This window comes from Salarias fasciatus, chromosome 2 (genome assembly GCF_902148845.1).
Source record: "Salarias fasciatus chromosome 2, fSalaFa1.1, whole genome shotgun sequence".
Lineage (NCBI taxonomy): Eukaryota > Metazoa > Chordata > Actinopteri > Blenniiformes > Blenniidae > Salarias > Salarias fasciatus.
In genome coordinates, this window is record NC_043746.1 from 17061781 (window position 1) to 17078541 (window position 16761).

Genomic DNA, 16761 nt, shown 5'->3' on the forward strand with positions numbered 1-16761 from the left:
ACTGCTTCAGAGCAAGAGCACTTCAGGCATTAGTAACCAATTTACGTCTGGCTTTAACTGTAAGCAGTTTTTCAGCTTAAATTCAATACCAAGCCAAAATATAACCGACAAAATCCTTCTTTAAAACATTTTATTTGGAATCAATTCAGGTTTGGTGCTTTAACAATATTTCAAGTTTGCTTCAGCAGTGGTGCTGCCCACATTCAGCCAGACGTATGCCATTAAAAACGGTCAGACATTCGATATTCATGAAAGTGGAGGTCAAAAGAACCAGCGTACAAACACTCACCGTACAAAAGTGCTCAAAGTGACATAGTATTTCAGAAAGGTTTAGCTCATTTCCAATAAAATGTGAAGTGTGAATTATAAGAAAATGGAGTTTTATTTGTCCTCATCAACAGTACAAAGTACAATATCAAAAACTAGCTCCCACGAAGAACATGCCTGATTTCACAAAAAAAGCCATTTAAAAAATCACAAAGTACAGAAGAAACATTCACAGTGTGTTTGAGGTAAAAACGACTGAAGTGCCTTTGACATTGATACAAAAGTGGTCAAAAATGTTTTAAGGCAATATAACATGATTAATAAATAAACCTTTGAAGAGAATTCTAAAAAAAAAACGTTGCAGAGTCCTGTTAAAAACACACTGAAGGGTTCACAGATCAGTTGGAGTTGGTCACTTTCTGCAGGGCAGCAGCGCTCACGCTCAAAGACTGCTCGTTGGGGAAAAACTCTCTTACCAGGAATGACAGGAGAATCTGTAATGAGAGAGGGACAGAGTTTGGAATCTGTGCATCATATCACCAGGAGCATTAGAAACGATAAAAGAAAGGATGCTGACAGACTCACATAGACCAGTGTTTTGTTTTCTTTGCAGTCCTGGAAAAGATTAAAAACTGACTCCATGTCAGTCTTCTTTAAGACGAGGTAATTTGAATCTACAGAGGAGGAGACAGAGAAATTGGTTTCCAGTGAATTATCATCCTTCGGAGCTGCTTATCTCTCTTCCTGCTGGGAAACAGGACGCAAAGGCCTACATTTGGCGTTGATCAGGCAGTGCGCACGGTCCCTGGTCTCGTCCTTGTCTTCGTCGGTGCGGGGAGAAGGAGGCGCCGGCGGCTGAAACTCAGGCCACAGTTTGCTTCGCATAGTGTCGATGTACGCAGCCATCTGCACCTCTGTCGGGTTCATTTTGTTGAGGAAAGAGTTCACCTTTCTGTAAAGGGAAAAAAAAAAACAGAGAAAATATTCATGAGTCATTCTTCGACCAGGAGATGAAACAAATGTTTGAACCTTCAGGAAGCCTCAGTATCAAACTCACTTTTTCAAGATGGGCATCACAGGCTTCAAAATGGCATCAAATATATTTATGAGGATCGAGTTGCCTGTGAAGACAAGAAGAGGCGTGAGTTTGTCTTTATCAGTTGCTTTGGTCAGATGTGTAGCGATAATAACTATGTAGGAAGAAGGATGCCGAGGATGGAGCTGCCAGGAGGAGGAGGAGGAGAGTGAGCGGACTCATGGATGCAGTGATGGAGGAGAGAAAACGAAACTGCTGTCGTCTACGAATACAGTTCACCACGACCACACGCATTTGCATATTTTCACCTCAACTGTTCAAAAAGAGAAAGTTTGCTGCCATTTTAAGTTATAAAGGAATTACAAAGTCAGATTTGTTTGTTTTTTTTTCCCTTTTCTTTTTGAGTGCTGAGCTGGATTTAATTGCTTGAAAATGCCTCTAAGAAAGGCTGCGGACCCCTTTTCCAATCTCTCATTTACCAAAACATTACCGTGAAGCCACACACAGGCAGCCGCTCAAACGCACAAAAGCACCAGAATTACAATAAAAGCAGCTGGCAGTTTCCCCAGGTGTGTCCTAGATTGTAGAAAAGTGACTTCTTTCATATGTGCAAGTACCAATTTTTGAGAAACTCACGAGCAGAGATGAATGAAACTGTGGGCGGTTAAAAAAAAAAATCCTGTAAACTCTAAAGCTCTCAGAAACTCATTCATCACATGTGGGAAGAAAGAAAAAAAAAGAAAAACCTTGAAAGACATCCAACTCTGACCCTTTGATGAGAGACACTTCTAAGAGGTCGTGTCTTGTGACTATTACCACAAGCTGAACATTGCCACAAAAGCCTCTGTAAAACACAACAGCAGCGGAAGGATTTTCTGACCTTTGAGCTCATTTCAGAGGACATTCTTCATCCTTCTGAACTGCGCCTCAGGTTTACGATTCATCACGATGAACTTAATTTTCTCTTGTCAAGGCTGCACTGCTGTATTAATAGGACATGGTGCTGCAGTGTGAAAACGATTTGACTGATGTTCCAGGCTGAGCTGCTTCGACACAATATTTCAAACGGCCCGATACTGTGCATGATTCTGAATCAAAAGCAACAATGCAAGCAGGTTTTCTTTTACTGTAAAGCACTGTTTAGCTGTCCGCTGTCTGAGCACCACTCAGGTCTTACAATAAGTAGTGTTTTCTCTATAAAGTGAAACACAGACATCATTAAAGCCCGGATCTTCTCTGCGGAGGATAACCTTTTTCAGCTACTGTTCAAGTCTCTGCAAATTATAATTCTACATTCACTGATGAAAAGCAAATAACTGACAGTGGAGACTTTTAGGAGGGTGAATTAATGAGTATGAAAAGCTGCAGTGTGGCTTTATAAAAAAAAAATGTAGAAAACAGTTAATCACTGAACAAACCAGATATTTCTTTCAGAAGATCAAATATGGCTTTGGTCGCCTCCAGCTGCTCCCAGTGGACTTGGCTCTTCTGAAGTTGGGAGTCCTCTCCTCTCTGTAAAGCGCCCTGCGTCTCCTTCCCTTTTGCCTTACTTGCTCCACCAGACATCCTGAAACATATTTTCTCCTTTTTGCCAGACCGTGCGCTGAAATGAATCCGCGACGGCCCCTCAGCGCTCTCCCGGCAGCAGTCCAACTCCGGCGGGTCTTCATCGCAGCCGGCTCTCGCCGAGGCCAGAGACTCCTGCGACCTGGACCGCGTCAGCCCTCGGAGGATCATTTTGAAGTGGGAGGTTAAGGGGTTGTCGGAGTCCTCCGCTCTGTCCTGGGAGCCGTTTTCGCTGGAGGGGTCTGAGTTAACGTCGGGCAGCGGGTCCGTCTCTGCAGCTTCCTGCAGCTTTGTATTAGACTCACACTGGGAGATAACAATAGCCGGCAGAGAAGAGCCGCGATCATCGCCGCTGCCTTTCTCAGCAGAGGCACTGTGGTTTTCTAAAGACACGGCAGAGCTTTCCGGATGCAGGGATGAGATCAGGTTTTCTTTCGGGGCCTCTGTTTGAGGGCTGGAGCTCTGCAAACACAAACAGAACCGTCAGGTTATGACGGTTGATCCCGAGGCAGAGGAAGTATGGTGCTGAGTGAACGAGAACAGAAAATAAAAATAAATCCACACACTGCTTCAGTGAGACTTTTCTTTAAAAAACAACAGTCAACCTAAAGCTTTGGTTGCTCCTGATGCTTATCATGGAAGAGTCAAGATGCATCAAGAGAAAGGGGAATCCAGCTTCACTCCTATTCAAGACGAAAATTCAAGATGATTTCTGCTTTTATGCAGATATTTTATCAATCTAATTCATTAATACTATGATAAATCAGCTGAAGTCTTTTAGCCTCACCCACTATGGGGATGTTGCGATTTGTCTGCTAGAATTTAAGAACTCCTAACATGGTATAGTTTCACTGAGTTTGCATCTAAGATAAAAAAAACAAAGTGCCATCAGAATTCACCCCACTTGAAAGGTTTCCCCTGCCCTCCAGATATTTAGTGGATTCACTCACACTACTGGTTTCTTAGGTGATCAAAGGGTTCAGATTTCATTCGATTCAAGCAACTAAAAGTATAAAAGCAGAAATCTCCATGAATTTATTCTAAGATATCTCATGTATGTCCATTAAAGTATCGCTGGCTCACAATTTATTTCTGTGGTAACGAGGGTGAAGACTTTGTGGTCACAGGTAGCCTCTCTGCTCCACTGCTATGTGAGGACATGACATATTCACAAAATCTTTAATTAGGATTTAGTTTTATTTGCCTTTGTCGTAATAATATTGTGTGTGCGTAAATTTCAGTTTTACTGGGTTTTCATAATCACTTTTTCTTATTAACGTTTTATCACATTCAGCTGTATTTTCAATTTAGTTCTTTTTCACAATTTAATAATCACACCTCAATTAAAATGTGTTTTTTCCCCTCCATCCTTGTCTTTACATTTTCTTTGTCCTTTGTTCCGTGATGTTTTCACTGCATCAATCTTCCTAATATGAAGCTTTCTGAATCCAGCCCGCATAGTAAGTGCTGTATAAATGACTGATAGACGGTTTTACTGTACGTGATCAGTCTTATTGATCAAACTGTGGTGACAAGCAGTTCCTAATAAAACTATTTTGCACTTTGTGAAACACTAAATTGGAATGTAGCTGAGCTGCTCTCTTGATGGACACATTTTCCCACCAGAAGCAGCAGAAATTTATCTCACCACTGCTGCTCTGACAGCCACAAAAAAAATGTAAAACTATATTATGTTTTGTGGACAGAAGATAAAAGCTTACACATGCCTCTCTGCTCACACTACCTGGTTTGTACTGTAACACTCAGGACTGTATTTAAACCTAAGCTTTAAAAACAAACAGAAACTTATGGAGCACTTTATGTTGCAGAGTTGATTAAATAAAACTTGATGAGGACAAACTAGTTAGTTGATACACTAGTAGAGCCATGTTAATGTGTTTATCATCTAGGATTGTGGGTATTGATGAATCAATTTGTTGATACATTTTAGAGGAATAATGTATTCGAAAATGAATTACGGTTTGCAAATAGATGTGGCAATGACTAAAGAGAGAAAAACATCTCGTTATGTATTCTGCAGAATGACTAATTTATCTATTTAACTAATTAACTTATCACTGGGATGGTTTAAAAACAAAAACTTCAACGACGTAGGGGAAATGTTGATGAAGTCATTTTAAATTGATGCACAAATTATGAAATTATTGCCCAAGTTTAAATTCAACACTTTAAACAAAACACAAATATAAGAAATATTAAAACGAGAACATACCCATTCAGTATTCAGCTAATCTGAATGGTTTAACGTAAGGCAGTATTTTTAATAATAATAATAATAATAGAATAAAGAGCGAAAATCACATTGTGCGTCTGCGTTCACAGATATGTAAGTAGGTCAGAGTTGAATCAGGAAGTCTTTCTGTAAACTCACGGATGTTTACCAAGAACATAACAAAAATTCAGCTGTTTGCCTTTGTTCTTTCTGGAGAACAAGTTTGTTAAGTGGATTAACGTCGCAGCATTTTGCCGAAGATGTTCGCTCTGTCAGATTAAACATTTAAACCGTCTCCTAGTCTTCCTCCAGCGTTGCTGCGTCGGCTGCAGGCATGTTCGGCTGGAACCGAGCAACAACCTGGCTTTTAATGGAGGATTACCATGTGACATTCACTGTGGGAAAACCCAGATGTCAGACAAAATAACCAAGTCTGTTTGTCTCAGTACTACTATAAGTAATACCTAAATTGGAAAATTCACCAGTCTTTATCTGTTTAGCAAACTGTATTTCCAGCATAATGAATCTGAATCTGCTCTGCATCAAACGGACCGAGTATCCTGGAGGTCACACAGCACACAGCGAAGACGTCTAAACAAATCAAACACAAGACATAAAACCAGACCGCAATGAGGGATTTCAGCTGCTGTTTAGAGTTTATTTATACATTTTAAATCTCTGCGTGATCTCTGAGCTGCTTATAAACACCACCACAATAGCCAGACCGTACAGTGTATTTAATGCAGCGCGCAGTATTTCTGTGGAAGCTGTAAAGTTCTGCTGCATAATTTGTCATAAAAACACCCAATTTGCTGTCTGTTGACGTTTCCTTGTCTGTATTAAAAATGCATATGTGAGGATTAAGTGAGCGAAAAGCGCTATCTCATTTTGCACTGTGATCTGGAAGTAGGAGCGACTTGTCTGATAAAGCAACTCCACTGCGGCTTTAACTCCTTTATATATTTTATAAGCACTCGACGAGCTCTCAGCTTGTTTAACTGCAACAAAAACCGCACAACTGCACTGAATTATTTTAGACATTATAATTGTCTTCACCAGTTCTGAAAGAATCCATGTTGGTTTACAACTTTAAAATGAAAATGTTCAACTGTGTCGTGTTTAATTAATTTTGTGAGAGAATAAATAGGTAAGATAATTGTATAATTGAAATCTTTCCACCTCTGTAGGTCTACTTTAGTTGACTTACAATTTAAAAATCACCAGAATCAATAGGGGACACTGGGTGACACAGATGAGATTCACTCTGTCCCTTTCTGCTTACATGCCGTTTAACTTCCAGGACAAGATATGGCACCGAGCCCTGGCATATTTGCAGAAAACCTCATTCTGTTCCGGTTCAAGCACCCTGTAGATGCAGGAATAGATTGACTTTGATTCACATCGTCTGTGTGTGTTGGGTTGACGTCACCAACTTCGATTTCAGTCAATCTAACATGTTTTCAACTCGTTTTAATATCCAGTTTCAGTAAGACTAACCCAGTAAAGTCAGGTTTTAAGTGTCAGTAAACGTGGTGACTGTCAGTACTAACTCAGCCTTTTTTTTTCTGCTTTGGTCTGCAAATGATAATCAACCACACAAAAAATGTGAAAGCCTAAAATAACAGTTTGCAGAAGAGAAATGTTACCTCTTCTTCCTCATATCCAGGGGTCAGGAAGTAAGCCAAGCCACTGAGAAGGCCCCACACGCCTCCGTAATGTTCCTCCTCATTCAACAGTTTGTCGAGAGGACAGAGGAACTGAAAAACTGGCTGAGTGTGACCGATCAAATGATCAGAAACCAATTCCTGGAATAGAAAACGCCGAAAACAGTAACGTTGAGTCACGAGGCGGTAAATGCTGCGAGGCCGCACTCTGACGTGTCTCCTACCTGTAAGAAATGCTCCACCGACACTCGAGCTGATTCGATGGCCTCGTCTCTGACCTCCGACGCCTTCAGCTCCGGGATCAGAGGAAGACTGGTGGAGTCCTGAGAAAAACAATTATCACAAGAGACCTGTAGGATTTATCAGCGCTGACGGGCTGCTGTCAAAGTGACTGCAGTTAACTCCTGTGTTTAACGCCGACAGGCCCTTCACACACTGATGAACGAACATGCGATTCATTCTCCTATCACACACACAATTCTTCAGTTTGAATCTCACAATAAGAAAATAAAAAATCTCACAATAAGAAAATAAAAAGAGAAAACATCCTCCTCAAAACATATTTTATACTGTAGTTCTCCCTAATGAAACAACATTAATATGCATTAAAAGTATATTTAAAAAAAAATGACAATGTAACAATTGAAGTGCTTTAATGAATGTTATAGTGGACTCCAGAGTATTACACCTTGCATCCTTTTTTCCCCAATCAGGAAAAAAACCATTAAAAAATGTTTTTTTTTTTTCCATTATTAGCTCTGTAACCCACGTCTCTTAATAAATGTGTCTTCACATCAACAAAATCAATAAATAGCCGAAGAGAGGACTTTTAACATAAAATCATAAAATCACATAATACTAAAATATATTCTACACAATATACCAAAGCTATGTGCAGTAGATGCTCCAAACTCCAGACAGAGTAAACCAACATTCTACAAATGATTACGCTCTCCACAAACAACTTCAAAATTCAGGTTTTTAGAACTGAAGGAAAATATGTAGTATAGAGTGTTAAAAACTGCAAGATAGAACCCAGACAATGAGAACTAAAGGAGTAAAACATTAAAGATAAAGGTGCATAAGGTGGAGCAGGAAACAGTCAAAACGAAGGGACGGTTTTTCAACCTCCGGCTCACAGACACACACCAGTCTCCAGTGTCCTGCGCCAGTCCTTCACTCAGATCTCCAGCCTCCCCGCCATCCAATCGCTTTCAGCACTTTAAAGATATGAACCACTTGTCCTGTACAGCGTCCTGCGCCTACAGCTCGCCTGCCGCCCCCCCACAGGTATGATCACCAAGTCAGCACTCATCGTGCGGAACTGATGTCTGACCGGCTCAGTCAGGTGTCTGTTAGATATACGACTAGCCAATTTTCTCAGAGATATATTAAGAACAACAAAGGCGATCTAATGCGGTACTTTCTTCTGCCCAAGCCAACTGCTGGCAATTTTGCACCAGCTGGATATTTGCTTAATGTTAGATTACCACATTCAGAAAGAACTAGGAGTCCCTGTGTGTTACATTGTGTTATGAAACATATGGTAGAGGATGGCATGGTGCTTAAATACTTTTTCAAAATGTGTAAATGCTTTATGTATGTTGTTTACAGCCAGTCTGACTCGGACTTGCAGTGCTGACTCCAGGAGTTTGGTGTTGCTGAGAAAGCCTCACGACAAATATGTTGTTTTTAAATAAGCTACTTCTCTAGTTCCTGGAGTCTGGGACCTCGAATGTACGTGCAAACAAATATATCAACGGACATGTTTATGTGGAAAGCAACAAACGTAAAGAGAAAGACTCCTCGGTGTGCGACTTACCTGCCATCTGTTACGGAAATATATGACATCCATGTAGGTTTTCTTGATGTCCCACTGCAGATTCTCCGGGCTGTCCTTCTCCTCCAGGTGAAGAGTGAAGGTTAGCTCCTCATCCTCCCAGTCGGCCTATTAAAAACAAACAGCTCAAATGTTAACATACAACACGAGGTCGGGCTCCAACGGGGCCTCAGCAGGCAGATAACAAGCCCCCAGGACGTCAGCGCTGCCACCGATACTTATGACCCACGTGAGGGATGCTGACGGCCCAGCGGCCGACCCGCCACATCTCGTACGACAGCTTGAATTCCATCATGTCCTCCTGGACGCTCGTCAGGTAGTTCTCCAGATCACTGTCCTCCTAATGGCATTTGAGGCAAAAAAACTGCGATGAATCTGCCACGTTTAACAAGCTGTTGTCTGTATTTTTTTAAAGCGGAGTGTCGTGCAGAGCAGGCTCACCCTGTCAGAGTCCTCCTGGGTGTGAACCGAGCCCTCCCTGCTGCTGGCGTCCTCCTCGTTGGGCCCGTCTCCCTGGATCGATATGATCCTCATCACCAGCGCCTGCTCCATCTTCTTCATTTTCTTCTTCTTTGCTTTTTTGGACTTCATCTTGTCCACAAATTTTGACCAACCTTCCTTCAACTTGTTCCCTGAAATGTAAGAAAGCAACACATTTTCAAAGTGTGACAATGTCCTATTTTATTCCAGCAGAAAGGATTTTTTTTTTCCCTTCTCTCTCTGTACTTTGAACTTACTACATGAAATGAATAACAATAAATTCTCTCTGCAATCCGAACAACACTTTGGGTTGTGAAGAAGAGTAACGGCTCAGAATACTGGCAAAGTACGTGAAGAAAAAAGCATTTACAAAGCCTAAATGCACACTTGATTGGGAAAGTCAGCGATGCAATTAGTAATCAGACATTCACTGTTGTGATCTATGTGATAGCCAGACAATAGAAAGATCCAAGTGACTGAAATTATTCTTACAAATTATGACAAATGAGGTTGTTTTTCCCAGCATAGGATGTGAAAATGAAAGAAAATACACCTATTTATCAAATCACAGGGTTCATTATCATGACTTGATCTTTTCTTAGTCATCATAGTTGCTAAATTGTTTTCATTAAAAAAAAAAGAGAGAGAGAGAGAGGGAGAAAGGAAGAGAGAGGCCACAGTTACTTGAACAGTGCAGCAATTGTTTGGCATTTAGCTTGTTGTTTGTAATTAGCTGTCTGGACAAACAAAAGAAACAAGGGACTAATTATGTACTGAAAGGCAGCCTGGTAAATGAAATTATAATGTCACACTGCAGTCAACACATTACAATTCATCAAAACTGTTGCACAAGACATTATACAAGCATTCTTTCACTGTGACGCCCACAATGCACTCCATCTGCCTTGCTCCAAGTCAACGTCATCCGAAGAAATCTGGTAACATGCACTGATCCTCAAGTTGCGGCGTCAAAAGAAATTTCATTTCAAGAGGTTACAACAGTAAACACACCTTTCCGTTTGCCCTTGATCCTGGTTCCAGTCGAACTCTCAGCTCCCTTCAAGTTCCTGGAAATAAGAATGTCGGTAAAAAAAACACACAAACAGGAGCCAAGCAAATCCAATATTTTTCAACTTTAACTACAGATGGTGGACGTTGCAGGCGGCGCTCTGAGGTTGACCACCGCCGGGTCAGCTCAGCGGGGTGCGCCGGATGACAGCCAACTCACACTTCGCCGCCTTCGCCCTCCGCCGCGCCCTCCTGTGAAGCCAGGGAGCTTTGATCCGGGTCGGACCCACACAGCTCCTCTGCAGAGCTTTTGGGGGTCACGCTGCCGAGCTGGCTCACCACCAGCTGGTTCAGGTTGTCTGGGTCGGACAACCATGTAACCAGGAGTCCCAACCCTGAGGAAACAGCCAACACACACACACACACGCACACACACACTCAGCCTCCAAACTTTTTTTTCCCATCCGTGACATCAATTCACAGGGAAACGCCGCAGGAAAAATATTCAAATCTGACTGTTATGAGCTCTGCTTTGAAAGAGCTGCATAATCAGGAGGTTTTGCTGAAGCTTCCAGAATTTGGAGGTGTGGAGGAATAATTTAGCATGTAGAGAAAAAATTCGTATTTCAGATTAGATGCTTTTTACAACTTCAATTTGTGGTGGAAAACCCCATTTACAGCTTGTTTACCAAAAAAACACAGAAAGGGAACAAACATATTTTTTTTCTGGCTCTGTCCAGAGAAATCCTCCAAACTTTGTAGTTCACAAATTAACATGTTGCATCCATAACGCTCAAGAAAAAGTGAGAGTTTCTGAGGCAAGGAGAAGTGAGCATGTCTGATGTTTTTCTGAAAAAAGTGACCTTGGAGAATGACTTGCCCTACAAAACCATAAAAAAGCATCCATATTTACAGACCTCTTCTCAGAAGGAAAAAAAAAAGATTATTTTGTTTCACACTGGAGCCTCTACAGAGATTATTCTCAATTCAACAAGCCAATTAGTGACCTTCAAACACTGGGATGGGTTGACGGACCGTGCTGAGTGCAGACAGATAGATAGGAGCGCATCGCTGAGACATCGGAGGTACTGGAGCACAAACAGCTGGTTTACAGACACACTGTTTGAACATGAGCTGTGCGCTTTTCTGCCTGAGCCTTTGATACTTCTGAAGTGGAAGTGTTGGAGCCTGTTCCCGGAAGCTGCATGATTTAACGTGAATCTGTTCTGAATGTCATCACCAAGGCGTGAGGAAAAGCAAGAAAACGTGTAGGTCATTTCAATCAGGAGTGCTGAGAAGCTCTGCATCTTCTGGATTTCTAAAATTATGAAGAATGTCAACAGAAATTTGTAGTCACCACAACAGCTCAATCAAACTTGTGCCACAAGTTGTCCTTTTATGTTGGATGGTTTTCTCAGAACTAGGGTTTGAACCCAGACACCTCACTTTCAATAATTCCAATATATCACTAATGTTATGGCACATATGAGAAATGTTGCTAGAAATGTCTATTTTCTAACCAAGCTCTCAGAATGTATAAATATGCATGAAACTTTAAGCTGAAGCTGGAAGATCACTTATTGTAACAGAGGAACATGCATAATCACCGAAATCTCCACAGAAAGAGTCTCTTGAGATAAAATATCATTTTATCCTCTACTAAAATAAAAAAAAGAGCTCAACCCTTCAGGGAATCGGAGGATTGCTGCAGAGAGATCCTTCCTTTTATGTAACCCAAGATTCATGTCTAAGCCCCACAAAGCCACTGACAATAATGGATTACATACAATTCAGAGTCTTAAAATAACCCATGTAAGGCTTAGTCTTCATATAAAACAGTGTTACTGTGGAGAGATAACTTAATGCTTCCTTACCCTTTAAAGCAATGATCTCATTTAAGGCACAGCGGTTGACTTCTTGGCCCCAGAGAGACTTGGGGAAAAGGTTACGTACCAGAGCGTCAGAGAGCTCTCTGAGAACAGCGATCTCCTCTGCTCTGGAGCCGAACAAGAGCTCTCTGAAAGAGAGGGCAAAGAGAGGAGGGAGTCCAGTCATTCATAAGTACCAGATGATTATCACAACATGCCTGATAAGTGCCTGATCTAAATCTTTTCCTCCTAATCTAATGCACTACTCTTTAAATATCACAACCCTTAAGAAAAAGGCATTACTGCAGGTGCGATCCAATAAAGGTAAATTATTCACTGGTGGTAAAAAATACTGAGGTTTTTATGGGGTTCAGGCATATTACGGAGTGCAAAGAGTAGCTGAAGCAGCACCGGCGTATTATTTCAGAAGAGACATTCACCTGTCAGACTGCTTTGCATTATGCAAGTGCTGAGTCAAAATCCGAATGGAGCCCACCACCGCCTGGCAGACATCAAAGTCCTCGGCTCTCTCAATGATGCGGTCGATTACAAAGTCAAACTCCTTGCTGAGCACCTGGTGCAGAGGCTGGTCCTCGCATTGCTCGGGGACAGCGTACCAAGGCAGGACCAGCTGAGCGTAGACGCACTCGAACACTGGGGACAGCCATCACAGTGAGAGTCAGCCACAAAAAAAAAAGAAGGAAAAACCACATTCAGCCCCTCCGACATCAAATTCAAGGACGGGTGACTTTCACACTTGTGTGATGAAATTCAGCTTATTTGGTCCCTGTTTTATATACAGCTTCAGAACAACTTGTGAGAAGCAGAACTCCTTCAGAATTATTCATTTGAAACTCAGCCCAAACAGCCCATGACAGGATGTTCCTCTGAACACAAGGAGCAGGTGATGAGACGAGAGATGAAAGCCATCTGGAGCTCCTCTATTCATCTGTGAATACATTAGCCATGCTTTGTTTAGATTAACATAACTTTATGTATTACTATAAGAGTCCACCTTTAAAAAAAAATCAGATAAAAAGGGATCATGTCACATTCTCTCACAGTGAGGCGCTTCAGACCATGAATTATTTATACGTTTGATAATTCACAGGCATGCACAGACTTTCAATGCAACAGACACGCAAAACTGCTTGAAACAGATCGGATTCTGACTGATTATTGTAACTCTGTAGGTTCCAAGCAGGATCATACTTGACTGTGTCGAGTTTGCGCTGAGAGGAGTGATATGAATCATGTGAGCGAGGACAATCTGAAGGACCAGTTCGCAGGATTTTGTGGCATCCAGCAGCGAGATCGCAGATCGCGAAGCTTGCCTTCCAAGGCTGCGAGAGAACCTGTGAAACAGGCTCTTTTTTCGGTTTAGCAGATACATTGTGGTAAAACATGGTGTTCTCCACAGAAAAAGAACAAACGCATTCTGGAGATGTGGAGAGCGCCGTCTAAACCAACAAAACAAGGATATTGTTTGTTTAAGGGGATTATAAACTAAATGGAAAGTGTATTTATGAACTCTGATGCCTTCTAATTGGAGACAAATCTGAACTCCAATGGAATGACATGCTGCGTATCAGTTCAATACATCTGACTGAATTTATGAGACAAAAATATTATGCAACAGCTTGTTGAAAATGTCACAGGAGGTGCTTTAGGGTCTGTGAGTAGAGGTGGCTCTCGGTACAAACATATTTCCCTGAATCAGAGGTACAGACACTTGGCTGGAGAGCAGGGCAGATTGCAGCTTTAACCCTCTTGAAGATAATAGCATTTTCAAGGTTGTTTCGCTGAATGAAACCGTTTATGATACTTCATCTCAGACGAACATCAATCTGAAATAACTCGTCTCCTGAAATAGCAGCTGTCAGCCGTTTTCAGTAAAGCCCCACTCGATTGTTTCCAAAGGTGGATCGTCCACAAGAGCCAAAGGACAGGGTTCTTTCTATTGAAATGGCGACAACAAAAACTAAAGTTAGATCTGGTTACAGCATTTTTATGCTACATGAGGAACTATAGTAAGGAGATGAGGGGAGGGAAAAAAAAAAACAGAAATGCCCCGAGGCAGCATATTTGCTTTCCTCCATTAACCACACCCACTCCAAAGCGATGGCACTATAGCTGTCAACGTTCTCTGAAGAAAGAAGTTCTGCCAAAAGAGGCTGCGTAGAGGACAAGTTGCAACAAAAGAAGAATGTCAATCTGTTTTTTCAGAGCTGAGAACGTAAAATACATTTCTGTGTTCTTAGATGCCCTACAAAAGGCCCAAATGCTGGAGGAGACATCAACACGAAAACAGGCTTTTGAAACAGCTGAACATTTCTCCCAGACGTTCTTGTACAAAGTGGTTGAGGTTCATTCGACAGACCAACCCTGCACCACAACCCGACTCCGTCTCCAAAGGGGTCCCAGACCCCGGGAGGGGAACTGCTGCTGTAAATTAACTTGCAGAACTCTTTTGGTGGGAAAACGCATTGTCAAAGATGAAGCATTTAAACATATCTTTACTCGATAATAAATGAGTGCAGGGTCTAAAATGCACTCATGATACCAAAATAAGGCAATTTTCAACAGCTATTTTTCAAGTTTGAAACTTTCCTCCAAAACCAAGCTGAGGGAGAGGATTGTGGCAAAGTTCATCATCTGCTCCACATGATTTATATCTTAGTCGATCTCAGTTAGTAGTTCACCTTGTGCTTGACGTCATGTCAGACTGTTTTATCTGGTCGTGACCGTTTGTGCCCTCTATGTCATGCACTGATTTAGAGAAATATTAAAAATAACAATCCTGAAACTAAACTTGACAGTAATGTAAAAGGAAACAGTTGTCAGAAAGGTAAACACTCCTATGGAGCACAAACACCTTAAAGCCTTACATTTAGTGTTTGTCCTGTGTTGTTTGTCTTGCCAGTTCAAAACAAAGATAAAAACAAAAACTTAGAAGAGTTATGAGATGTATGCTACACACGCCCGATGCAAACCACAGATAAATGTGGAATGGAAACCTTCACGTTACTTCCTGTTGTACACCTCATGGTGATATACAGCTGAGGATGTGTTTCTCATTTTCTCTCCTTTAAAGCCCCTCCTCACTGTAACATGAGCTGCAGCTGCAGCTGTGTGTGCAGAACTGTCCTGTTCAACTGTGTCAAGTAGAAACAGCTCAAAACGTGCTGACAAAACAGCCTGGAATCAGGAGCAGAACCGTGACTTCTGACATTTTTGCAGGCCTCTTTGCAGTGTCCCTCTTAACCTGCACTCACACACGTGTTTACACCACATGGAAGCCTCTTTTATTTATTCTCTTCACCTTGTTGCAGAGACCTCTTGACGTGTGGATACTGGGACTCCAGGGGTTCAGCCTGAGTTTGGCCATCAGTCATGCCAGCCAACAACAAGCCTCCATCAGCAGAGTCCTGCAGAAGAGCAGAGGGTGGGGTGTAAACCAACACTGGCCTCCAGGTCATTCAAACCCTCGTCTAAAAAAATGCACCTCAGGCTACAATAAATTAAATAAAATACAATCAGTTCTACAATAACTACCTGAATATGAGCACAGGTTTTAAAACATGCAAGAAGATGCGATCAAACACCACCCACGCTCGCTTTTTCATTATCAACTCCAGGTTGTGGGTGCTAAGCAGCGTGCGTAAACAAAAAGGAAAGGTGTGTAAAGCGCACCTGGGCCAGGTTTCCCTCCGTCTCCTCCTCGGTCTGAGTTCCGCTCTCCCGTCCGCTGTTTCCAAACAACAGCGGGGAAGAAAGGCAGAAGATGAAGCCCAGGAAATACTGTGTGACCGAGCGGCCGCACTCCGAGAAATACCACACCAAGCCCAGGACGAGGACGATGGAGACGCGCCACGGAGACATGGTGGTCCTGCTCTCCGGGACTACAGCCTCGCTCTGGCTCCGAGCCGCTCCGTGGTGCGCGCAGGCAGGGCTGGTTTGTTCGCCCACATCTTCGTTTCCTCGAACCACGAAGTGAAGCGGCGGAAGAAAAAAAAAAAAAAAAAAACGGCCAAGTTTCTCAAAGTGCGGAACCCGGAGCTGTGATTGGCCGCTGATCGTGACAGGAGGATGCCATCTACAGGTAGGAGACAGCTTTACCTGACAGCTCTTCAGCACCGGGGCTCAGACTCTCTGGAGGAACACTCAGAACGACAACTGCACTGCTTTTAAATCTGTCTGCTGAACATGTACTGCTGCTCCTTCCTGTTGAATTTTGTTTAAAAAAAAAAAAAAGGATCATTGGTATGGGGCCATTGGTAAGTGATAACAGATGAGCTCTCTGATTGTAAAGCTGCTGCTGTTGCATCACTGATGTCTTGATTTGGCTCTCAGTGTTGACTGTGATCCTCAATGAATGCATTAGAGACAACAGTTATTATTCATAGTGAGGCTCTTGTAACTTTGTTATTTATAAAAAGGCTGGACTGGACCATCTACTTACACACATACACATTCATCACAAATCAAAGCAACTTGTATTTGTATAGCATACATACATAGGAACATATTTAGGCCCAAGGTCGTTTCAACTTATTTTTGTTATTGTCTTAATGTGGTTGTCGAATTTCAGGTCTTAGTCCATTACTGCACTTTTTCTAGGTTGATTTCTTGTTTTAGTGATAAGGGAAGACAATCACACACACTCATTTACACATCACCAACTAAACTCAACCACATGATTTGTTTTTCCATTCTGTCCTCCTTTGGAACCACCCACACAACACACACACACACACACACACACACACACACACACACACAGTCTCGTATTTCTATCC

The 16761-nt window shown here is 42.0% G+C and overlaps 1 protein-coding gene across 1 annotated transcript; it reads right to left on the reverse strand.

Annotated features, from left to right (window-relative positions):
* Nucleotides 1-109: 109 nt before the first annotated feature.
* Nucleotides 110-15962, reverse strand: LOC115401081 (uncharacterized). Its single transcript, XM_030109249.1, has 16 exons — nt 15656-15962; nt 15285-15390; nt 12403-12616; nt 11969-12111; nt 10315-10489; nt 10098-10153; nt 9048-9238; nt 8836-8946; nt 8589-8714; nt 6991-7089; nt 6749-6907; nt 2722-3331; nt 1325-1388; nt 1041-1219; nt 853-941; nt 110-761 (listed from the first exon to the last, which is right to left on the reverse strand). The coding sequence occupies exons 1-16, from the start codon at nt 15842-15844 to the stop codon at nt 666-668; spliced, it is 2607 nt and encodes an 868-aa protein (XP_029965109.1). The 5' UTR covers nt 15845-15962; the 3' UTR covers nt 110-665.
* Between the last annotated feature and the right edge of the window lie 799 nt (nt 15963-16761).

Excerpts from the sequence above, each read along its gene's own strand:
- LOC115401081 (XM_030109249.1), bottom strand. The coding sequence starts at position 15,844 with ATGTCTCCGTGGCGCGTCTCCATCGTCCTCGTCCTGGGCTTGGTGTGG. Across the intron at positions 6,908-6,990 it reads CGGTGGAGCATTTCTTACAG|GAATTGGTTTCTGATCATTT; the intron begins GTAGGAGACACG and ends TTTCTATTCCAG. Across the intron at positions 1,220-1,324 it reads GTGATGCCCATCTTGAAAAA|AAAGGTGAACTCTTTCCTCA; the intron begins GTGAGTTTGATA and ends TTCCCTTTACAG.